Source organism: Desmodus rotundus, chromosome 7 (assembly GCF_022682495.2).
Source record: "Desmodus rotundus isolate HL8 chromosome 7, HLdesRot8A.1, whole genome shotgun sequence".
Lineage (NCBI taxonomy): Eukaryota > Metazoa > Chordata > Mammalia > Chiroptera > Phyllostomidae > Desmodus > Desmodus rotundus.
Genome location: NC_071393.1, coordinates 96,941,355 through 96,967,071, shown reverse-complemented (window position 1 = coordinate 96,967,071; position 25,717 = coordinate 96,941,355). Strand labels below are relative to the sequence as shown.

At 35.5% G+C, this 25,717-nt stretch overlaps 1 protein-coding gene across 1 annotated transcript in view; it reads right to left on the bottom strand.

Annotated features, from left to right (window-relative positions):
* Window positions 1–25,717, bottom strand: part of PIAS1 (protein inhibitor of activated STAT 1) — a 107,012-nt gene that overhangs the window by 24,729 nt on the left and 56,566 nt on the right. Inside the window, exons 3-7 of the mRNA XM_024568228.3 lie at window positions 14,128–14,212; window positions 13,825–13,872; window positions 12,798–12,888; window positions 11,991–12,125; window positions 6,611–6,716 (exon numbers count right to left, since the gene is read on the bottom strand). Of these exons, the coding sequence (XP_024423996.1) occupies window positions 6,611–6,716; window positions 11,991–12,125; window positions 12,798–12,888; window positions 13,825–13,872; window positions 14,128–14,212 (465 nt within the window). The remainder of the gene's footprint in view (window positions 1–6,610; window positions 6,717–11,990; window positions 12,126–12,797; window positions 12,889–13,824; window positions 13,873–14,127; window positions 14,213–25,717) is intronic.

The window sequence follows — 25,717 nt, the reverse complement described above, 5'->3', positions numbered from 1 at the left end:
ATCTTATACATATTTTGTGCAACATATCCCTAAGTATTCCTTACTTTTGGATGTTACAGTAAATTCTTGTTTTTTGAATTTCAATTTCCAATTGTTTACTGCTAGTAGAAATATAATTTATTTTTATAAACTGACCAGGTACTCTGCAACCTTGCTAAATTCATGTATTAGTTTTAGAAGCTTTTTGTTGATTCTTTAGGATATTTTTCTACATAGGCAATGAGGTCGTCTTCGAATAAAGAAAATAATTATTCATTCACTTCTAATCTGTATGCTTCTTTTTTTCTTGCCTTATTGTGCTGGATAGAATCTGGAGGGTAATGCTAAACAGAAGTATTAAGATCAGATATTGCCTTGTTGCCAATCTTAGGGGCAAAGCATTCAACTTTTCCACCATTACCTGTGATATTAACTAACAGCATTTTATTAATACCCTTTATTACACAGAGGCAGTTCCTTTCTTTTTCTATTTTGCTGAGAGTTTAATCGTGAATGGATACTGAATTTGACCAAATACCTTTCTTGCATCTATGGATGATCATATGATCTTTTTCTTTCTTAGTTTGTTGGGGTGAATTATGTTGATTAATTTCAGAATGTTGTATTAACCTAATATTACTGGAATAAGCTCTATTTGGTCACTATGTTTTTTTATATATGTATACTGGACTTTATTGTCTGACTTAGTTAACACAATTCTGGGGGAAAAAAGTTGGAGGACTAATTCCAAGACTTATTATCAAGCTACAGTAACCAAGAGAATGGTATTGGCAAAAAGGTAGATATATAAGTCAATGGAAAATAACAGAGTCCAGAAGTAGATTCATACATTTATGGTCAATTGGTTTATGACAAAGATGCCAAGCTAATTAAATGGAGGAAAAGAGTTTTTTTACCAAAGTCGTTGGAACAATTACATATCATTATGGGGAGAAATGAACCTCTAACCTTCCCTTGCAAAATACACAATATTATCTTAAAAAGCACAAACTATAACAAGAAATGAAGAAAAGATTTGAACAGACATTTCATCAAAGAAGCTGGAAAGACGGCAAATAAGCATATGAACAAATGCTTAACATCATTAATCATTAGGAAAATGCAAACTAAAACTACATTGAGATACTACTACACACTGATCAGAATGGCTAAAATCACAGCAATCTGACAACACAAAGGATGGGATGGGAGCAACTCTGAATCTCACACATCACTGACGTGAGTGCAAAAATAGCATATGCACTTCATAGACACTGCTGGTCTATTTTCCATACACTTATCCTGTGACCCAGAAACCCCAGTTCTAAATATTTTCCCGAGAGACATGAAAATGTGTGTCTACAAACTGGGATATCCATATTCAAAATGTAAATGTTTTAGCAGCTTTATTCATGCCAGTGTAAAAATGGAAACAATCTAAAGGTAAGTCAACCGATAAATAGGTGGACAAATTATGGTGCACATAAACGGAATACTACTCAATGATAAAGAGGAATAAACTACACGAATGAACTTCAAAAGCATTATAATGGGGTGAAGGTATCTATGAAAGCTGCACATTGCACGGGACAATGCTTCAACCGAGCCATCCAGCCAGGGCTAAAAGTAATCTTTTAAAAATTTCTGTTGTCACAGGCTATGAGAATTAGCTACTAGTCACATGTGGCTGTATTTAAATTTATTTAAAATTGAGTTCCTCAGGGGCACTAACCACATTTCAAGTGCTCAATAACCACCGTTGCTGAGGCCACCACCCAGGACAGTATAAATGTAGAACACTTCCAGCACCACAGACTGTTCCATTAGCCAGTGCTGCTCTAGGTTTGTTTTCTGAGGGTAATTTTTATCCTTTCTGAATATTAGGTTACTTTATAGGCTGGAAACAACTGAACATACTGAGTCCAACATTTCATTTTATAGGCAAGGAAACAGAGGTACAGACACCTGAATTTTATTCTAGATCTCTCTCTCTCTCTCTTTTGCTAAATTATTTCACTGTTGTTCGATTACAGTTGTCTTACTCTAGATCTCTTTTCAGAGTTTACTTCAACAAACACCTGAGGATCTTCTATGTGCTAGGTAGGCACTGTGCTAAGCACTAGGAACACAAAGAAAAATAAGATTAAATTCCTGCCCAAAGGAACTCACAGTCCAGTAGGGAGTAAAGATGCTAATGGAAGTATGTTCAGGAAACCAGCTAGAAGGCAACTCATCTACAGTAGGGGGTTCTGATATATCTTGTGCAGAATGTGACACCTAAAAATAACTAGAGTTAGGCAAAGGAGGCAACAGAGAAGTTTTGAGGCATAGAGAACAATACTCGCAAAGCACTGAGGAAAAAGAAAATAATTCAAAATATTTTTGAAACATAAAATCTAAGAAGAAGAGTGAATACAGATGACACTGGAAAGTAATAAGCATGTGCCTATAAGCACGTGCCACATCATGGAAAGCTGCACATGTCATCCTAACAAAGTTGGAGTTTTTATTCCATTGGTGTTGAGAAGACATGGATTGAAAGGGAATGGTAAATGATTAGATCTGTGTTAATCACTTGGGTTACTACCAGAAGAGATGCGAAGAGGAGCCAAGAAAGGAGAGGAATATGTTATTTAAGAACAAGTTTTTAAAATAAAAGCAGGATATGAGAACTAAACAAGAACAGTGATAGCAGGGAGAGAGAAAAGGCAGATTTGAGAAATACTTAGGGTATAAGTTTGATAGAACTTGGTGAGTTCAGTTTTAAATACTTGCATTTGAGGAACCAACAGAATGTTTCAATGAAGGCAGTTAGCTACACATTTCTATTTGAAATTCAGGGGAAGGTCTGGGGTGAAGATATCTATGTGGGAGTTGGTGCTAGTTTAAACCACAAGACTGGATGTGATTACCTCTAGGGAAAGAATGTACAAAAGTGGACCAAGGATGAAACCCCTGGGAAAACATTTAGCATGCTTCCCTTAAGAGAATCCATTGAAGGCAAGTATTGAGAAGTAACAGAGAAGAGAATTTCAAGCAGAAAGTGGATGATATGAAACACACAAATGAAAAAAAATCGAACATGAAAACTGAAAAGATAAACATTCAACTTGGCAATCAGATTGTTGCTTTGTGACATCTGTGAGAGCAGTTTCAGTGGAAGGCTAGGAGTTAAGAGATCACAATGGGATGCAATGAGGAATAAGTATAGACTACTCTTTCAAGAAACTAGGATGAGAACAATAGGAGGAACACAGAGCTTTACCTCAAGAATAATTTGCTTTTCTATTTTTTTTTAAAGGATGAAAAGAACTTGACAGGGAAGGTTGTCAAAAAGACCCTGTAGAGAGGGAAATGAAAATACAGGACACAATGCAGTAATATGGAGCCAGGTCTCTTAATACTGTTTCTGAGCATCATCTTCTGGGTATCTCTTAGATCAAATACCAAAAGTCCGACAATGCACTCTGATCTTTTCCCTGCAACCTGGTCATTGCAATACTGTTTTCCATTTCAGTAAATGGCACTACCATGTAACCTGGTGCTTCCAAAGCCCAGAACACCTTCACCTCTCCTTTTTTCTTCACTCCCCACATGTAATCCACCACAATTTCCACCCTTCAACACTTCTCAAATTGTCCATTTTTCTCTACTTCCATCACCATTACCTTAGTTCAAGATACCATTATCTGTTATCTCTATACTATGTTCCAAACTACCATCACTACATCAGCCTCCCCGCTACCCCCCTGACCCCGCCACCTTCAATTCAGTAGTTCGTGACCTTTCTATTGCTCAAATCTGATCATGTCACCCTGCTTAAAAATCTCTCTACTGCCTATGTGACTTCACCCTGTGGCCATCTCTCTGGCCACTCTCTTCTTTTGTTCTCTCCACTCCGGCTCCATTGGTCTTGTCTCTTGACACATCCCCCATCCATCTTTGGGCTTAATTGCTCTTCATCCTTACAATCGTGTATTAAACATCACAGCACCAGAGAGGACTATGTTCTCCTGTGGTTACCTCTAGAATTGCCTGTCTTGTTTCTTTAAGGCTCATGTCACAACTAGAATTCATTAATGACCTGTGCAATCATTTAGTTCTGCCTGTCCCACCAGACTACAAACTTCTGGGGGATGCGAGGCTGTGTGTGTCTTGTTTAATGCTACGTTCTCCTGTGCCTGGAACATAGTAGACTCTTAGTATAATTTCTTGAGTGAAAAGAATAAATGAATAAAAGATTAAGCAGGAGAAGGAATATTTCCTCCCGAGACTGAAGAAAATAAAGTAAGGAAGGGCACAGGTGCAGGTGCACTGAGAAGCACTTATGGTGGCACTAAGACTAAGAAAGAAATGGACAGTTTAGAGAATTCGCATCTTGTAGCCCCGAAGTTCCTGCACTGACAGTGTGCCAAGAGAGGAGGACAGTGTTTGCAGCAAGTCTGGCCAAGTTGTAAAGTGACTGCTTAAAAGAAGAGGGAGAAGAAACAGGACCTTGGCCAAGAATTAGTAAAGGACTGCTTCTGTAAGAGTTGTGAGGGGACAACTCTACACAAATGTGGAAACCACAATATAAAAATCTACTTAATCAAATGAATCAAAGGATGAATTTCTCTGGACAAAGTCTAAATACTATCAACTTTATTCTTTCAAGAACATAATACTGCCTGATTTGACTACTAAAACTTTGCCAGTAGACTTTATTGATGAGTGACTCATATTTATAGTTAATTTGATTCTTCAAAAATATCTGAGAAACCTGCCAACATTTTCTTCTGTCAAGTTGTTTTACGTAATCTTTTAATTGCACAGTTGATATGTTAGGAAAGTTATTTCTTTACAGATAGCATAAAGGCAAACAATCTGTTCTTTAGTTAAACACAGCAAATGTCTTATTGGTGGGATCCAAATTAATGTATTTTTGGTTCCTGAAGCCAGTAAGATATTAACTGCCAAAAAATCCTACCCAATCTGCAAGCACCCTTCACCTCCAGCACTGATTCAGAGATGAAGTCAATAGCTTTTGAATTACGCAGCTTTTGTTGCTTAATAGTGGCTAACAGTGGTTACTTCCAGGAAATAGAGTAATTCTAGGCTCACCTCCCCACTTTCCCTCCAGATGATGGTACGGCTACAAGTGGGAAAGAGTTAAGAGCTTGTGCAAAGACAGCTTGCATTAGTATTATCATTGTTAAGTATAACACCTTCATCTGCCTTATTTCTTGGTATTACCTTTTTTCCACACAGGCTCACCTAATTCCAGAATGCTTTCTAACTAGATGAGATTCTAGCACTATGTGACAAATGCAAAGAGTCTCAGTAGAATGACCAGGAATGGACTTCAGCTGATTGTGGAAAAAAAAATTCTTCTCTTGCACTCTCCTTCAAAACAGATGTCGGATCCTTCTCTTATTTTCAGGATCCCTCATTATCTGCTTGTCCCTGCCAAATGGTGCTTCCACTCCCTAGACCCCCAGCCATTGCTGTCATTCTAGCTTTCCACTGTCGACGAATGCCTACCGAGTCAGCCAAAAATGTGTGCCTCCTGACTCAGGATTATTTGCCTTTTTAAAAAGCCACTTTAATACAGAAAAATCCTTCAATGAACTACTGTGGATATACAGATATTCAGAAGTAGGAGATCTTTTACGCTGGCATAGAAACAGGTTATAAAAAATGACAAAAACTATGTCACAAAAGGAAATGAGAGGACGATTGGCGTTACTATATACTTTTTTACACCACATTGTTCCTAGCTACAAATCTGACAGTGGGCTTCATTAATCAGTTCCCATCCAGGATCCTTAAAGGGCAGCTATCTAACTCCTATCTGTAGAAGTTTTATTCCCTAAGCAGCCAGCCCCATTCCTAAATCCATCCATGAAAAATCTATCTCTCACAAAGAAAAGAATAAAAGAAGACCTCAGTCCACCTCTTTAGAAAGGCTGACAAATTCTGGCCTTAACTCTCAAAAACTGAGGCCAGGAGAGTAAATCTGCAGACCTTACTACTCCATCTCACTCGACATGACAAAATGAACCACCTAGTTATTAATACCTATGAGCCCAGACTATGGAGGGTTTTTACAAACCATGTGGTACAAACCTAGGTAGAGATGAGGAATAGGAGACTCACAGGAGTACAGTGACTTATGCAAGGCCACGTAAGTAATTAACAGCAGAACCTACTTCATTACTACCCCACCGCTCCAGCTCTCTTTTCGCTTTGTTAGTGCAGTCACCATATACCCCTGCACATTTTTCCTGGATAATCTTAAATGTAAAGTAATTCTCATGACATATATATGCAAAGATTTCCTTCCTATCCCCTAGAATTGCTTAAACATTTACTTTATGAGGTTTTAGTAAAATATTGCTCCATGTTCATGTACTGACTTTACAAAGTTGATTTCAAGATCAGTAAAGTACAGATTATAAAATATAGGTCATGACAAAGATACTGAATTACTCAAGTCTCGATTTACTCTAGCTTGAAACAAGGTTTTCAGTCCTCTGTGATAAGCTCTAATAGAAAAAAAAAACCTAAAACTTCTTTAGTTTAGAAAATACTACTCTAACCTTTACCAAAACAGTTTAACTACACAAATGAAATATAAGTTTATCATACGTACTTAAAGCTCTAGAATGATCCGGATTCCTTATTCCCTTTGCTCGTAACCTCTGAAGAAGAACTGTTGAGGACAACTGTTTTACAAGATATACTGCCATGGAATAGTTCTGGAAAAAAAATGCAGAAAACAAACAACATATGTAAGTAAACAGTGTATCTAATTTAATCCCACAGCAATAGGGAAAGAAAACTAATACTTGTTAAACCACCAACTGTATGCCAAACACTATCTTAGGTGTTTTCACGAACAGTAATTCATTTAATCCTAACCAAAAAGCTGCTGAGGTGGTCAGAAACCTACTTTGGTGGATGAGGAAAGCAAAGCATAGAATGTAGAGAAGTAAAAGAACTTGCCCTAATTTTGCAGCTTTTAAGTGATAAAGCCAGGTCTCTCAGGCTTCTATATTACCTAACTACCTATGCTCAAAGCTAATCAATTTAAAGCACTTATATAAAAGAACACAATTACAACTAAATATAAACCAATGCCAGTAAGATGCCAAAGTCATCATGAACTGTAATTAGGAGGGTGGAGATATATATATATATATATATATATATATATATAAAGTAGTAGTTATTTTAAAAATTACAAGTTAGATTGGCTTCCTAACCTGTACTTATTTAATCTCTATGCCTTTAACTAGTTCTTGAAAAGACCCTGCTTGGGCCATTGTCACAACAAGCAGAGGGGATATTAAAGATTCTCAATGAGAAGCTGCTAGGTTGGCAAATGAATAGATGAATCCCATTACCAGCAGAGGGACTACCAGAGATTGAGGAAGGAAAGGAGGACAAAGGAAACAATCAACAGGTCAAGGCAGAGTGAAGGGTATGTGACTGAATAAGAGGAAGAAAAAAGGGCTGAGGCTTATGAAAGGTAAGAGAGATCTAAATGAGAAGGCCCACTTCCCACTTGGTATGGGAATCAAGAGGAAGACTAAGAGATTTGGAAAGAAGCAGAAGACAAAATAGTTACTGCCATCTTCTACCTTATACTTACATACAGTTTTGAAGCACTCAATGTAAGACTATCTGACTATCTACTTCGTTTAAACCTCACAGAAGGCCTACAAGAAAGCAGTAGGATAAGCATTTTTCTAAGTGAAGGGTTGATGAAACTGAGGCACCAAAAGTAATTTGTTCATGCTCATGTATCTGCTTGGTGATAAAGCTGGCACTAGAAACCAAGAGGAGAGATGCCAGGAGAATGGACTTAACAGCCACGGTCAGTGTAGCTCTCCACAGTTCTTGCCTCCACACGCCCTGATTGCTTTGACTCTCTTAACCTAGTCCAAGGTCCGTTTCAACTTTCAGTTCCTTTCACAGTTTTAAAAATGCTTTCCCCTCTTCTGACAAGAGAAAATATCCTACAATACCCTCTGAAAGGTCAACTTTTTATTTAGAGTTCATGTTCACAAGTTTTAAAAAATGAAGTGCCAAAGCTAATTTACTTTCATTTATAAATTTAACAATTAATGAGGAAAAAGTAACCTTAATATTTGCCTAAATTTTAGAGCATACAACATATCAATCTAATATGAAACTAAAAGGTTTCTTTTAGGCAGAAAATTTTATTCACCTTTATTATTTATTTAATTAATGTTTCCAGTATGACAGAAACTAGAGAAATGCTAATTAAAACTGTGAAATTATGTACTGACAGCTTGAATGTTCGGAACTAGAAATTACCCTAAGGCTTTAAACAAAATTTTAAAGAAAGATCAAGTAGAACCATAACTACAAGTTCAGTGAAAAGGCGTGCTCACTCTAGTTGAAACATGTAACCAAACAAGAAGAAGAAGAAAAAAAAGCAAAAGCAGCACCAACAGCAAAAAGAACATCTGGTATTAACAAATGCCACTTGTACTGATAATATGGATCTAAATCTTACATCACATGAAAGAGACTCAGTAGCAAAACCCCTAAAAGTTAATAGTGGTAAGTATCTCTTTTAGGTAGTTGTTATATTGTTCTCAGTAACTCTTCAAAGTACTACCTAACTCCAACTATTGATATATATTGCATTACACAGATGTTTTTGTCAAATGCTTTCTTTGAAAGTCTTCAAAACTGTCTCTCAAAGTTCATAGGCAATTTTCTCCATAATTAAGATATAATCTACTTATTAAGTGCTTTTTATACCAGTATGTGTAAATAGTTTCTGTACAATAAACAGTTAAGAAACGCTAAATGCAGTGACTACCTGAGGTAGGAAAAGACATTACAATAGAGTATCTTTACAAGTTGAATGAAAACTAGTGATTGAGAAATAACTAATAAATTGTCTTTTGGGCTTTGAAAAAAGAGTAATTTTCTTTCAATGTCTTACCTCAAAAAAAGGTCTCTAACATGTAGATGGGGAGTCTACACAAAGATCTTACCTTGCCTGGAAGACCTTCATACCACTAAGATTCTGTCTTTTTTCTGAGGGATGGAAGGCTTCCCATGGGAAGAGTATCCCCCCTGCCCCAGTGCTGCATGTGTATCAGCAACCACATTCCCTCCTCTCCCACAGTTTCAGCCTTGTCCTCAGTTCACTGTGAACCCCTGTGTTTACCACACTTCCTTGGCAGGCTATACTTTTCACACAGAAAGAAAAAAAACCCAAACATTCCAACACCCCCTTCAAAAAAGGGGTCAAAAAGGGGAAACCCAAGGTATACTAGAAGGGTAACATTAAAAAAGATTCAGAAAATCTAACAACATTAATTAGGCAAAGGAAACAAATGTGACATTGGCAGATGTCAAAAAAAAATGATACAATTCAAAATCTGTTTCTCACAAGGGTATCTACTAACAGAGAAATATAGGAACATATCACTGATGTAATAAGCTCTACCAGAAATTAATAATTATTATAATCCTTAATGTTGTGACACTAGTAGTATCCTCATTAACATAAGGAACAAGTGAAGAAACACCCACTAGCACATTATTTAACATTGTGTTGAAGGTTCTAGCCAGCACAACAGAACCAGAACAAGAAAGTATGGCCCAAGTATTAGGATTATTTGTATAATGATACATCTCAAAATCAAAACTACCTACCAAGAAGTAACAAGAAATCAACTAAAAAGTTATTGGAACTAATATATGAAATAACTGGCTTTTAAGTAAGTTAATAATAAATAAGATTTGGGGGAGTAATGCAGGGGTACAAGCCTTTCTGTGATTACTTTTCCAACCTGTCTTCTCTCCTTCAAGCCCGTGTTTATTCTTTCACTCTCGGCAGACTTACCTCACAAACCTAAGTCATCTGATCAGAACTTGCTCATCTCTCCAGTATCAATCATATATAAGTATCCAGTCCTTTTATTCTTCCATTAAAATAAAGAGGTCCCTCCCAGCTATCCTGCATTACGACACAGTTCACTATTGATTATCCTTTCTTTCTCTTGATCTCTTCCTCTCAAGAGGATATCTGCCATCATCTTTCATACACGTTAAAGACTCACTCATTAAAATAAAGAATAACTCTCACACTTCTCTCCAGCCACACTTCTACAATTCACTATCTCTACTGCCTCACCTCCACCTGGTCACCATCTGGCTTCTCCTCCAAATCCACCATCCACCAAAAAGAGCCCATGCTAAATAAAGCCACTTTCGTGTTTCTGATCCAAAGGGTATTATTTTTTAGGCTTCACCATACTTGACTTCTCAACATCTGTTCAATATTGCTTACCACCTCCTTCCTTTTTGAAACGCTCCCCATGGCTTCTCATGCCCACCTTCCACGGTTGGACCTTTCTTACCTCTCCAGCCTCATGTTGTACGTTGCTCTTCACCTTTCCCCGCACTCTAGTCACAGTGGCTCCCTTTCGATTCCTTGAGAACAGCTGCGTTCATCCCTCCCACAGGGCTGTTGTGCAGGTTGTTTCCTCTGCACCTCTGGCCTGATTCCTTCTGCCCTTCTCTCAGCTCTTGGCTCAGTTAACTACTTTATCAGGGAAGCCCTGCCTCACCTCCCTCTAGTTCACAATATCCTTTAATACAGTCTAAAATTACCACACACCTCTCCTTTATAGTATTTATGATAAATAAGTTCACATTTTTGTGTGTGACCACCTGACCCCTGGATCTCAGGCTCCAAAAGCACGGTAATTTTTTTTCCTGCTATGATACTACATTATAGGTCATTGCGTACAGTAAGCATTCAAGAAATTTCAATTGAATTAGTGAATAGATATGGGCTCATATCACAAAACTGAAATAATTAAAAACATTCTGCCATTGTTCCAGAAAAAGAATGCTAGTAAAAGTTCAGAAACACACCCAGGATAAATAAAAATCAAATATATAATAATGGTGGCTCCTGAATTGGCATTTATTTAATGGTATTAGAACAACTGAATGACCAAAAAATGAAACTGAATTTTTACTTCACACCACACATAAATTTATGATGGACTGCATATTTAAAGGTAAAACAAGAAACCTCTAAAGTCTAGAAGAAAATATAAACAAATAATATTAATGTAATCTTGGGAAGGGCCAGTAGACTACGCATTGATGGGGGCTAGGGGCAATGACTATAAAGGGAAAATAAACTGGCTCCATAATTTAAATCTTCTACACATTAAATAATCACATAAATAAAAATAAAAGGCAAATAAACTAGAAACAAATATTTGCACCATGGGAAGAAAGGTTAAGTCTTAATATATTAACTCATAAATTAGTAAGAACAAGAAAAACAATATAGATATGATTTTTAAATGTAAATAATCACAAGCATAAAATGTTAAATGTCAGTAATAGTAAAAGGAGTACTAATTAGAGCAATGTGGTGCTATTATTTACCTACTAAAATTGGTAAAGATTTTTTTAAAAATGCATTTCTGACAGGATACGAGTCAACAGGCACCTGAATAAACACTGAAAGTCAGAGAACAAATCTGTCTAATACATCTTTTCGTAAGGTAATCCACCAATGTACACATTTCTTAATATTCTATTTTCTTAATATTCGCTCTCCTATGAAAACTATAGCTACTAGTATGGTCTTCGAAATGCTCTCTGAAATAGTAATGAATCAATCAATAAATAAATCAATTAAGTACTGAACAATAGGAATTAGACTAAATTACAGCACACTCATATTGGAATATAATGTAGCCATTTAAAATCATGTAGATGAATATGTAATGACATAGGAAGACACTCATGATAAACTGATGAGTTAAAGATCAGATTATAAAACACTGGAACTTCACAATTCTATTTTTAAAATGGGAACACATTGAAAATTCATTATGAGACAAAAATAAATCCCTTTGCAACTCATTTTACAACGTGATTTACATATAAGCTCAGGTAGCCATGGAGATTAACACATTAAAATACTAAAACTTGGTATATAAAAAAAAATTACTTACTCTTCCAATTTCTGCAGTCCAAGAAACAACAATGGTGTTTGGTACTGTTGTGGACAATCGGACAAGTGAGGTGATATTAATTGGTCGGCTGGGTCGCTTTGGTTCCACACCATTTTTAGTAGGTGGAAGATAACCCTAAGGATAAAGTACAAGGAAGTGACTTCATTATCTCTATAATCATTTCAACTTCCATTTTTAAAAAAACCCTACAAACTAGGCACTAGAATATATGACTATTTCCATTAAAAATTAGAGAAGCAAACATTTACAATAATTTCCTGTGTTTCTCTAAACAACCCCATAGTCTCATTATATTAAGACTGACAAAATATTGGTGACAGACCTACACTTGATATTAGCCAAAAGGCTAAGAAGTGAACTGTGACAGTTCTTCGAAATCTCTAAAGAATCAGGATGAATTCATAAAAATCCCGAACAGGTATATGTAAAAGGAATACTGGAAAGATGACAGATAACAGCCCCTCCTCTCGCCCGCAGCATTCCTCCATTCTACCATGGGCTTCCAGATGTACATGAATACGGTTGAGGTTTTACTGAAACAATTTCTTCTCCCCCAAATCCAGTACAACATTAAAGTACCCAACTCCAAGTCCTAGATTTTGTCTCCACCGCTAATGTCACAGCTGTTAACTGTACATAGTTGGTACAAGTATTTCACTCAGTGAATACATATCCAAAATAGAGATGTTTTCTCAATTAAAAAAACTATGATTAACAACAGCTGTGATGACTTGTTTAATACCTGTGTTGGCAATACATTCAGAAAAAATAGCTTTCAGGACTTACGGGAAGGCTGCAAGGTTTTGTATTCACTTTCACACAAAGATTGGGTGGGAAGTGATCTTCTTGTGGACAACTGGTTTCTGATAAGCAAAACCTAAACAATAAAGAACAAGTTTAATTTCCTTTATTAAAAGGTGACTTCATTAATATTTTTGCTCAATAGCTGATCTAAAAGATGGCCAAACTTAATTTAAAAAACTATCAGACTGGACATTTCATATGATGAATAAGCATATTTAAACAGGTTTAAAGTAAATAATTCTGTCAATGTAGTTTCAGTGATCATGACTGTCCACTTGCAGTTGTCTACATAATGTTTCCAATCATTTCAGCATGTTCTGAGGGGGTGAATGGGGAGGGTTTTATAGTTGAAAAAATTTAAGTAATTCTAAATCAAAAAATGAAATTAAGTTTCCTTAATATAGAACTTTGCAGAGCTAGGCTAACATCCATTGTAACATTTTAAGAGGGAGATATAATACACAGTATCTCCCAACTTTATTTGCCTGTGGAATTTTTTGTTTGTTTGCTTTTTGTCTTTAGCAAAATGTTCTAAGTCCATCCACTGGACCTAATTCTATCCACTAATCACGGCACTCCATTACTCCCCGAGAACCTAAGATGTTGAATAATAACATTACTTATACCCACACGTATTTAGAATACTATTTTAGAAACCCACCCTGGCTGGTGTGGCTCAGTGAGTTGAGTGCCTGCCTGTGAACCAAAGGGTTGCGGCGGGGGGGGGGGGGGGGGGGGGGGGGGGGGGGGGTGTTGTTGATTCCCAGTCAGGGCACAATGACTGGTCTGCAGGCCAGGTCCCCAGCTGGGGGTGTTGGAGAGGCAATTGATCCATGTTTCTCTCACATACTGATGTTTCTTTCCCTTTCTCCCTCCCTTCCCCTCTCTCTAAAAGTTAATAAATAAAATCTTTTTTAAAAAAAAGAAAAGAAAATTAGGTGAATTTTTAAAAATCTTTCAGGAATATTAACTTTTAAACTTTGGATATATACTGTAGTGAACACTGTACCTTAACTGGACCTGCACTGTGAAGTCACATTTGGTCCCAGAAATATCCCTAGAAAGGACAGAATAAGAGCTAAAATTACTTTTAAAATATGCACATGAAAGCTGATTCAAAGACACTGTTACTCCAGGTAGATTTTCAAATGATCAGAAATACAACTGTTTTTAGGGTAACTAACATTGTAATAGGATTTTCAATACCATTATTTTCATGGCACTAATGCCCAAAACGCTATTTTAAAAAATCACTTACAGACAAGACTGGATTTAAAGGCCAAACTGCAAGTTACACTTGAAGAGAACTTACATCGAAGTACTGATCTGCTGCACTTGTTGTGGTGTCAGCGCAAAAGCAAAACAGGTTTCTCGAAAGCGCTGACTGTTGTCTGATGCTAAAGAAAAAGAAGAATTATACTTTTAATTACCTTCAAATTCATCAATAAAGAACACAATAAAAATAATCAATCACATGCCTTTCGTTAACTGAGATATATTCTAGAGTTTAGATAACAATTAAAGCACTAAAGAATAAGAAATGTGCCAGTGGTAGGAAAAGGGACAAAAATGGCTAATTCTAGAAAATACATCAGGATTCAGATTCAGAAAATACATAATCAAAGAAATACTAATAAAAATAATTTAACTGTATGGAGTTGGCATCTAAAAAGCACACTTGTAAATAAAACATGCTGATATTAATTTTACTTAAAGTAGAACATAAACCCATTTAAAGATAAAGTACATGGTTTCTGAGCTATGTAACAAACATACTCACCTGGAGATCTGCTCAGGTAAGATGACATTTAGTCTTTTAGGCAAATTAAGAATTTCGTCATCTCCTAACTATATCACTGAAGTTTTATCCAATAAATATCACATACAGTTTCTCCTATGCTTAGATGACTTGACTTCAGAATCTGCTTGTGGTCACTCACTATCTCAAAGATGAAAAGAGTTACAAGAATAGAGGAAGGTACTAAAGAAAAGGGAAGAGGGAAAGGGAGATGGAGAGAGAGAAAAGAGCAAGAAAACAGGCGAGCAACCACAGGTCAGTGCAGAGCAGGGATTCATACTGCATGCTGCTGTGAGCAACAACAGTTCTATTAGCTTTTAATATACATCATATATACAAAAAAAATCAGTGGTCAATATCCCTCATGGTCACTAATATTTTCTCAGTGCTTGGCACAAAGCACTGAATGACTGTTGACTGAAAAAAATAATATGAAAATTAAGAAATAGCAGATTAAACTACTTAAACTGTACTTTTCCAGGGTAACTTTCTCGAACTAAAAGATCCCTAAAAGTTATTATCAAAGGAACTCCTGACCCGTGGGCCACGTAAACCTGTGAAGAAAAAGTAGCTGAATTTGGCCAACTCTTCCTTAAAAACTGGGTTTGATCCTACTTGCAAGCAACACTTCGTCTACAACCACCACCAAACTGCAGTATGTCACAATGAACAATTTATACAAACGTTTGCCTATGAGGGAAAAAATGGGAAAAAGCATTGCTGCTCTTCATCTCAATATACAGCAGGAGTATCTGTTAAAGGATAGGTTTGTGTTTTTGCTTTCTGTGATACAGCAAAGTTTTTCTCTTAAATAATCTATCCCCAAGAAATAGTTACTAACCAGAAAGTTATCTTCATTGTGAAGTATCAACCTGGTAAATGGCCGATAAACAAGGACCAGACAGTTTCCTGTGTCAGGTATAATGCAAGTAACTCCTTTGCTTCTTAGAGATTAGTCTCTATAAACATTAAATTTAATCCGGTAGGGTTAGCCTAATTTAGCTTTCTGGCTCCATTCTACAACAGTGCTAAAATAACTTCCAAGTACAAACATTCATATTACTCACTAGGCAAAATTTCAGATTTATTTTCTAATATATGTGTACAGTAAGTTTTCAACATGTACATGCAGATTCACGTAGAGAAGATATGACTAAAATAATGAGGCAGTTTCTCGTGCCATATGTAGAATCAGGTTTATTACTCAACAATAACCCCTATTTATAATACATCCTCTTTTATATACAAATTATAATGTTCACAATTATTACTATTTTTCTGGAAAAGTGTCTTTTTATACTATGTAGTTTTTAGGCTTAATTTCTGCTATGAACACCAAGTGAAGAATTTATAATTTGGGTCTTAGATAACAGACTACCTAAACACTTTAAGTGAATTAAGCTATCAATATCCCTTTCAGAAAAATTCAAGCCAAACAGAATCACAGAATCTTCATACTAAAATAGAAGTCTTAGAAGTCATCCAAAACAGTGACTTCCAGTGCTGGGGATATGCATCTCAATGCTGTGTCTTGTGTACACACAGAGACAGGGATGCAGGGAAAAAGAACTACTTACACAACAGGAGTTTTAAAAGTTGAGATTTTACATAAAGTCTAAAGTCTAGTTAACAAAAATACCTAAAATTTTATATGAAAACTTTACACTTCTTTTTTTGTGGTTTATAACATTCAACATTAATATGACAGTTTAATATACAACATATATAGTATATGCTAAATCATTTTGCTGAGAGGTCCATATGATCAAATAAGTTTGTAGACCCTTGATCTAGAGTTAAACCTTATTTCAATCCTTCCATTCATACTCTGTTTGAATCCTTTTAGAGATGGGGAAGAGTGGCCATTACCTTATCAGGCAGAAGATGGCTGGTGATGAACAGTTTAATTGTAAGAAAGCTTGCCACCCTATAGAGAGCAGCAAAGTTTAGTGGAAACAGATAAGATCACATAGGCCTAGATTCCAAACTGGTTTTGCCACATATTTACCATGTGACCTTAGGTAGTTTCCCACTCTGAGTTTGTTTCCTTCAATATATTAACACACACATACACACAAACCCTAATTGGGTTATTTTGAAGAATATAAACACAGTAAGGTATTTAAAACAACCAACAATTTTCTGTCCCCTTTCCTCCTTAAGCTCTTATATTGAATCAAAATATGCAATGCTGTAACTTCCACCCATTCATGTCATACAACATTATCCAGCCATTCTTCAAATACTTTAGACAGCATTAATGTGCCCCCCCCATTGCCTCCTCCCACTATGTTTCAGGTGAGATTTCAGAATTACTCACCACCCTAATAGTCTTTTTCTCTATAGACAAATCCCAGGCTGTCACACCCTGAAGTGGCAGCCAGAACTGGACACATTCTGTCATAGCATATATTATTCCAAATATGTGCAGCCCCTCTGCACTGGCCCATCCCCACAGGAGGATTCCACCACCAATGCCACTGACATTAGCCCTGCCCAGTGAAATGTGAGTGGAAGCATACTACTTCCAAACAGAACTCTGCAAGAGCTATCCTTTGGTTTTACCATCTTTCTTGCCAGTATGCTTTGACTCTAGAGGGAAGAGAACGTGGAGAAGTCCCACAGCTATAACAAAAGCAAGAAATAAACCTTACTTGTTTGCCGCTGAGATTTACGGTTGCTTGCAAGTTGACTGATATATTATTCTAGCCAGGATGTGATTAGAACAGTGTTTTTTTTTAATTAACAACAACCATTTAATATTGTTAATCCATACAACAATCATGAAGAAAGGTTATCTGCTCCTTTTTTAGATTTAGAAATTGGGGTTCAAGTAGTAATTTAACTATCAAGCTCATATAAGTAGAACCACAACTGGAACTCAGATCTACACATCTTCAAAGCTCATGTTCTTCTCATAATGTAGATCTATTAGCTCCCCTAACAGGTGCTATACTTCTATAAATGCAGACTAGTATTATAATGGATCACGAAAAAAGAAAAAAGAAAAGAACTACCCACTACCCCTCATCATAACTGGTTACCATTTTTACATATTTCCTTCCAGTCATTTTATATCAAATTATGTACACAATTTGAAAGCTTGCTCATAAAAATTATCCTTGCTACAATCATATTTTAATTATAATCTCTATTATATTTTAATTATTACATTGTATTCTATGTACAGAGTATATGAAAATTTTAAATACTCCCTTGATTAGTCATTTAGGTTGCTTCTAACTTCTCATGTGTGAACATCTTTGGACTTACTGGCTTGTTTTTTGGAAGGGAGAGCTACTTATTATTGTCTCTGAATCAGTCCCAGATGTGGAATTTCTGGGTCAAAAAGTATAGAGATTTTTATGGATCTTGACACATCACAGAAGTGATTTGCAAATGGTTGTAACACTTGTAACATTTTAAGAGTAGCAATTTATGCATCTACTAATTGTACCCTCCTCTGGCCTGCACTGGAGTTGTTGCTAATTTAATAGGTGGGTCCTGGTTACTCCTTAGTAGTTTAATTTGCATTAAGAATTTCCCCATTTTTAGTTTCCTATTTAATTTTAATCTTGTCCTACACCCGTTTTTATATTTGTATAGGGTTTGATATACAAAACGCTGACCCTTGGAAATTTGCTTAAAATATTTCTCCTAGCCTGCTATATTTATTCATTCTGGCTACAATTTTGGATAATGTAAAAGTTAAATTTTTATGTTGTCTAATCTACCAACTGTTTTTGTAAATTCTAGTTGTTCCCTTTCTTAGGTTCAATCAATAAAAAATTCAATTCTTTGGCCTGTTGTTTCTTTGTAATTATTAATCCATCTGGAACTTATTTTAGTATGTGATATCTTAAAATCTAAACTTCTGTTACTACAAATTGCATACAGTTATACTAACACATTATTTGTTAAATAACCCTTCCCTTCCCTGTGGACATGTATGCTTCCTTTATAATATATTAAATTCTTACATTCAACATGGTCTATTTCTGGGCTATTTTCCCAGTGATCTTTTTTATTCTGGTGCTAGCACTGTACTTTTTAATTGTTATAGCTTCATTATGTTTTAATATATTATAGCTAGGTTTCTCTCTCCATCTGTTCTTCTTGTTTCAAAACTTTAACATAGACTCAAATATTTATTCATGTCCAACCTTCTGGCCACACTGGAAGAAGAGTTGTCTTGGGCCACACATTAAATATACTGTGACACGTAATCACAAAAATATCTGATAATGTCTTAAATAAATTACAATTTTGTGTTGGGCCACACTGACAGCCATCCTAGGCTGCATGAAGCCCACTAGCTGGACACCCCTGAATGAACTTCTGAATCCTTTTGCTATGATTTTTAAAGCTCAATGGTATTTTGAGTAAAATTACAATATACCTATGAATTATTTTGAGCTGACATCTTTATATCTTTAATCTTCTCATCCTCAGGTACAATACCTGTATCCATTTATTCATTTCCTCAATGTTTTGTCATTTTTATTATATAAATTAGTTATACAGTTCCCATTAAGATTATTCTTATGCCAAATATTAATCAATAGAACAAGATGAATAAATATTCATATAATGGAATAGTCTGCAACCAAAAAAATACAGAAAAGTCAGTAACACCAAAAGCTGGTTTCTTGCTGAAGATCAATAAAATTGGTAAACATCTAGGAAGACTAATAAGAAAAAGAAAAGACACAAATGACCAATATCCAGAATAAGAGGAGACATCGCTATAGATTCTATAGATATTAAAAGCATGTAAGAGAATATGGTGAACACTTATATGGCAAAACTTCTTACAACTCAGAAAAAAAGTTTTTGAAAATTACCAGAGTATACTCAAGAAGAAAGAGAACCTGAATAGTCCTATTATCTAGCAAAGAAATTGAATTTGTAGTTAAAAATCTTTCCTGAAAGAAACTCTAGGCCCAGGTATCTTAAGTCTACCAAATATTTAAGAAAAAAACAATACCAATTCTATGTAAACTGAAGAATGGTATCAAATATTTAGGAAGAAAGTCGTATAAATTCTAGATAAACTCTTTCCAAAAAAAATTAAAAACTGGGAATACCCAACTCATTCTATGAAGCCATTATTACTCAAGTACCAAAGTAAAACAAAGACATTATAAGAAAAGGAAATGAGCATAAACATAAATATCCTTAACAAAACTTGAGCAAATCAAATCCAACTATATATATAAAAAAATAACAGATCATAACCAACGGAGCTTTATCTCAGAAATGTTGCTTCAACATTCAACTCGCTGGATAAAACTAAAAAAGAAACTCCATATTGTCATTTCAACAGACGTAGAAATGCATTTGACAATAATTCAATATCCATTCCTGATTTTAAAAACACTCTCAGCAAACCAGAAACAGAAGTGAACTTCCTCAACTCAATAAAGAATTTACATGAAAAACTTACAGCCAACATTGTATTTAAAAGTGAAAGACTAAAACTTTCCCTAAAAAGTTAGGAACAATGCAATGATAGCCACTCTCATCATTTCTATTTAAAAATGGGCTGGAAATTCTCACCACTGTAACATGGCAAGAAAAAAATTAAAATCACCTGGATAGAGAATAAGTAAAACTGTCTATCCACAAACAATATGATGATCGATGTTGAATGTCTGTTACAATCTACAAAAAGCTATTAGAAAAAGTTAATTTAGTGAGGTAAAGATGATATACAGACATCAGAAATTGACATTTAAACAACACATTTAGAATAGCATTCCTCTAATTGAAATACTTAGGTAGGGATAAATCTGACAAAGTGGTGCAAGATGTGTGCAAAGAAAAATTCTAACCACTCACTGAAATTAAGGACCCATACAAATGAGGAGATACAAGTGTTCACCAGTCAGAAGACTCAATGTTGTTCCGATATCAGTTCTTTCCAAACTGATCCACAGATTCAATGTACTTAAATCAAAATCCTAGCTTTCTTCTAGTAAAGAAATAGACATGGTGTTTCTAAAATTCATGTGGAAATGCAAAGCACCCAGAAGAGCCAAAACAACTTCAAAAAAGAATGAAGCTGAAGGGCTAGCACTAACTAATTTCAAGACTTATTATAAAGGTGTAATAAATAAGACAGTATGGTGTTCCTGTCAAGATAGAAAATAGATCTATGGAGCAGAATAGAGCCCTGAAATGTACCTACATTTGCACAACTGATCTTTGATAACGGTGCAAAGGTAATTTAGTTTAAAAAAAACCCCACTATCATCTTCTTCTTTTTTTTTTTTAACTGAGGTAACACTGATTTATAACATTATGTAAGTTTCAGGTAAATAGTCTTTTCAATGAATGGTGCTGTAAAAGCTGGATATCTATATGCAAGAAAAAAAATGCTTGCCTCAAAATAGAGTATAAGTGATAGATATTACAGAAAAGGATAGAGCGGGAAGCTCCAGGAATTAGTCCCTCCTGCAAAACAACAATTAAGCTGGGAAAACATATCAGAATCAATGAATTTAGAATCCTGGAACCTGATCAGATAGATACGGCAGCCTGGGGAGTACCTGATGACATTTTTTAAGAGAGCTGTGTGAGTGATCTAGGAACTATCTGCCATTCCTTAGCCCCACTGGTGGCTGTGAAGACTGTGGCCCGAGTTCCTGGAGAGGCTGGCTATGCCAGTGTGGACAGTAAGGACTTAGTCCTCCAAAACTGTGCAATTTGTATTTCGTTTAGTCTGGCAGTTCCTGGAGAGACCAGAGCAGACATTTCCCTCTGTTTCAAGACAACTGCAGGCTTCAGCAGCTTCCCCAATAGCATATATCAAAAGATTTAAAAGAAATCACACACTTTTGGGGGGGATCCAAACATTGGGAGAGATCTGTCAGGTCACAGGCTGACTAAAGAGACAATGGAAGAGAAACTTCACAGACTACACCCAACAAGAAATAAACTACTACTTTTTGGAAAAGTAGTGTGGAAACAGTCACTATGCAAATGGGCAGCTGCAGCCCTCAGCAAGTAACAAAAGCAATCCCTGAGGAGAAGGAAAAATCTGATTTCCAGAGTTAGCACAGTAAAATACTCAAAATAGCCAGTTCTCAACAAAAAATTACAAGGATAGGCATAGAGACCAAAAGAATACAAGTGCAGGCCCCAAAATAAACCCTCACATCTATGGTCAATTGATTTGACAGGCATGCTAATAATGCTATTCAGTGGGGAAAGAAGTCTCTTCTACAAATGGTGCTAGAAAAAAATGTATATCCACAGGCAAAAGAATGAAGTTTGACCTTTATCTTACATCACATACAAAAATTAACTCAAAAGGGAACAAATGCTAGATTTAAGAGCCAAAATATAACAATCTGAGAAGGAAACAATCCTCATGACTTTGTATTTTGCAAGGATTTCTTTAATATGACACCAAAGGCACAGGCAAAAGAAAAAAATAGATAAACAAGCCTTCGTTAAAACATTTGTGCATCAAAGAGCACTAAAATGAGAGTACAAAGACAGCTCACAGAATAGCCAAAAATATTTTAAATCATATATATGATAAGGGTTTAATAACTAGGAATGCCAAAACTAAACAACAAAAAAATCCAATTAAAAAATGGTCAAAGAAGATGAACAGACATCTCTCTAAAGAATATATATAAAAAGGACAACAAGCACATGAAAAGATACTCAACATCATTAGTCATTACAAAAAATGCACATCAAAATCACATATCACATACACAAAACCAAATACCCCTTCACAATGCCTAGAATGGCTATAATTAAGAACAAAATAAAATAAGTGTTAGTGAGCATATAGAGAAACTGTAACTCCTCCTCATACCTTGATGGTGGGAATATTAAAATGGTATAGAAGTTGTGGAAAACAATTTGACAGTTCCTCAAAAAGGTGAACACAGAATTATCATAAGACCAAGCAATTCCACTGCTATATATATACTATCCCACAGAATTAAAAGCAGGGGCTCAAACAGATGCTTGCATGCCAATGCTCATAACAGCTTTATTTGTATTACCCAAAAAGTGGGAGAAACCCAAGTGTCCATCAACAGATGAATGGATAAACAAAATGTATATCCATTCAATGGAATATATTTCTCAGCCATAAAGATTTTTTTCAGACTAACTTTTTAAAAATTTTTTATTTATTTATTTTAGAGAGGGGAAGGGAGGGAAAGGAAACATCAATGTGTAGTTGCCTCTCATGCGCCCCCTACTGGGGACTTGGCCCATAACCCAGGCATGTGCCCTAGACTGGGAGTCAAACCCGCAACCCTTTGGTTTGCAGGCAGGCACTCAATCCATTGAGCCACACCAGCCAGGGCAGGAATAAAGTTTTGATATGTGTTGAAACATGGATAAACCTTGAAAAAATTATAGTAAGTGAAATAAGACAGACACAATAGGGCAAATATTATATGATTCCACTTATATGAAATATCCAGAAAAGGCAAATTCATAGAGACACGAAGTAGGTTAGGTGTTACTACAGGTTGGAGAGGGGAAGGAGGAATAAGGTGTTATTGCACAGTGGGTATGAAGTTATTGTTTGTGGTGATATAAAACTTTTCAGAAACAGTGGTCATGGTTGCACAACACTGTGAATGCAATTAGCACAGTGAATTGTACACTTAAAAATAGCAAATTTCCTTTTTATTACATGTATTTTACCACAATAAAAAGATTAGTAAAATATAGACCTAAATGTAAAATCTAAAACTACAAAAGTTTTAGGCAAACACATGAAGGAAAATCTTTGTGACCTTGGGTTAGGCAAAGATTTAAGTTATGATACCAAAAGCACAATCCATTTTTCAAATTGATAAACTGAACTTCATAAAAATTAAGAACTTATGCTCTTGAAAAGACATGGTTAAAGGAATGGAAAAAAAGCCACAGAATGGGAGAAAAAAATTATGAATCACATATCCATTAAAGGGCTTGCAGTCAGAACATATCAAAAACCCTAACAAGTCACCAACAAGAAAGCTAACGATTTAATAAAATTTAAAATGGGCAAAAGATCTGAATGGATACCTCAGCAAAAATAAATATATGGATGGCAAAAAAGCACATTAAAAGATGTTCCACATCCCTAGTCTGTGGGATACGCAAATTAGAACCACAATGAAGTACATGTTTAACCGAGTATCTACAATTTTTAAACTGACAATACTAAGTATTGACATGGATGAAGAGCAACTGGAAGGCTCATACACTGGTGGTGAAAATGTAAAGTGGCCCAACACTGTCAAAAATAGTTTAGCAATTGCGTAAAAAGTTAAACCTGCATCTATTATATGACACACTCCATTCCTAAGTAATTTACCCAAGGAAAACAGTAAGCATATAATAATATAAAGGTGTAGGTCAAAATTTTCCTAGCAGTTTTCTTTTCAACAGCCAAGTCTACAAACAACCCATGTGTATCAATAGATGAATGAATGAATGGTGTTATACCCACTAAATAAAGTATTACTTAGCAATAAAAATAAATTACTGATACACTGAACATAGATACATCTTAGAATGTAACCTTAAGTAAAAGCTAGACCTCCCTCCACCCCCAAAGAGTGTATTATACACTCCATGATTCCATTACATAAAATTCTAGAAAATGCAAAGTAACCTACAGTGACAGAAAGTACATCCAATCTAGGGTTTGGATGGGAATGGAAGGGGTAGCTGGGAGGGATTACTAACTTTGGGTAGTGATGAATATATTCATTATTGTGATTGTCATAATGTCACACAGTCAACATGTATTAAATTATACACTTTAAATATGTACAATTTATGGTATGTCAAGGATATTTCGATAAAGTTGTTTAAGAAAGTAGTGACTAACGTAAAAAGGCAAAAAAAGGGCAGAAGGGTTGAACAAGAGAACCATGGAGAATTGGTACTTATATTTAAGGCTCAAGTCAAGGAAGAATTGGCTAAAAATTCAGAAAGAAAAGCAGAGGTAAGTGGCACTCTTGGTACCAAGGGGAGAGAGTTATTTAAAAGCCAGAGTGGACAGTGTTAAATGCTCAGAGGTCAGTTAAGATATGAACTGAGAACTGGATTTAACAGCCGACAAGTCACAGTGATCTTAGCAGGACATGTTTTAGTGGCATGGGAGGAGCAAAAGCCAGACTGCAATGACTTGCGGTGTGGATGGTGTGTTAAGTCATTGCTTGATTTTATTTAACATTAAAATATGAGAGCTTTAATTGTTTTTCTATCTGCAATATCAAATTATACAAAAAGATCTCAGATTTGTGAATTATTACCATATCATTTTGAATTATTGTAATCAATCTTGAAAATCTCCAAAATTTATAGTGTAGAGTCATTTTAAATTTTGCTAAGATAGGAGTTTGCTTACTGGCTGTTTTGAGGATGCAGGATGACTATATCTCAGCCTCTCAATGTGACCTGAATTTTATACTTGTCAGTAGCTCTCACTGAGGGTAAAAACAGAAGTCACTCAGATTTTCACTTTCTCTATGTTCCAATTTAGAGAAAAGATGAAATGTTCTAGTGGTGGCTCATAATTAAGAATACACACAAAGGCCACACTTTCAAATGTTCTCTTGTGAATATTAAGGGCTTTTTGTGTTTGTGGTAGATTTTCAACAACCATACCCTCATAAATATTAATTACTAATGTTTCATTTGTAAGAAAGAAAAGCATTTCCCACAATATTCAGGACATAGTTATAACTCAAAATATACAAAATATGCAGAGAAAGTTGGGATTTTTGAAATTTCCCCCTTTTTTACATATTATCCCACAGAGAGATAAGTTAGACTTAAAAACAGAGAGAGGAATCATGTTGCAATGTACATAAATTCAAAACACTGGACGGTAAAACCTAGACACACAAAATAAACAAGGTTATTGAGATTCTGATGATAGAAACACTGAGCTAATCTAAGTGGCTGTACTTTCAACTGCTCTAAAAATATTCGCTATTCCACCTCACCAGCAGAAAGAAAAGCTAAAAATAGTCATCTTTCTGTTATAGAATATTTCTTGCTGTCTTGGGGAAAATGAAACTGAAGTACCTATCTACAAATGTCAGCCTTAAAGTCTTTAATGAGCTCT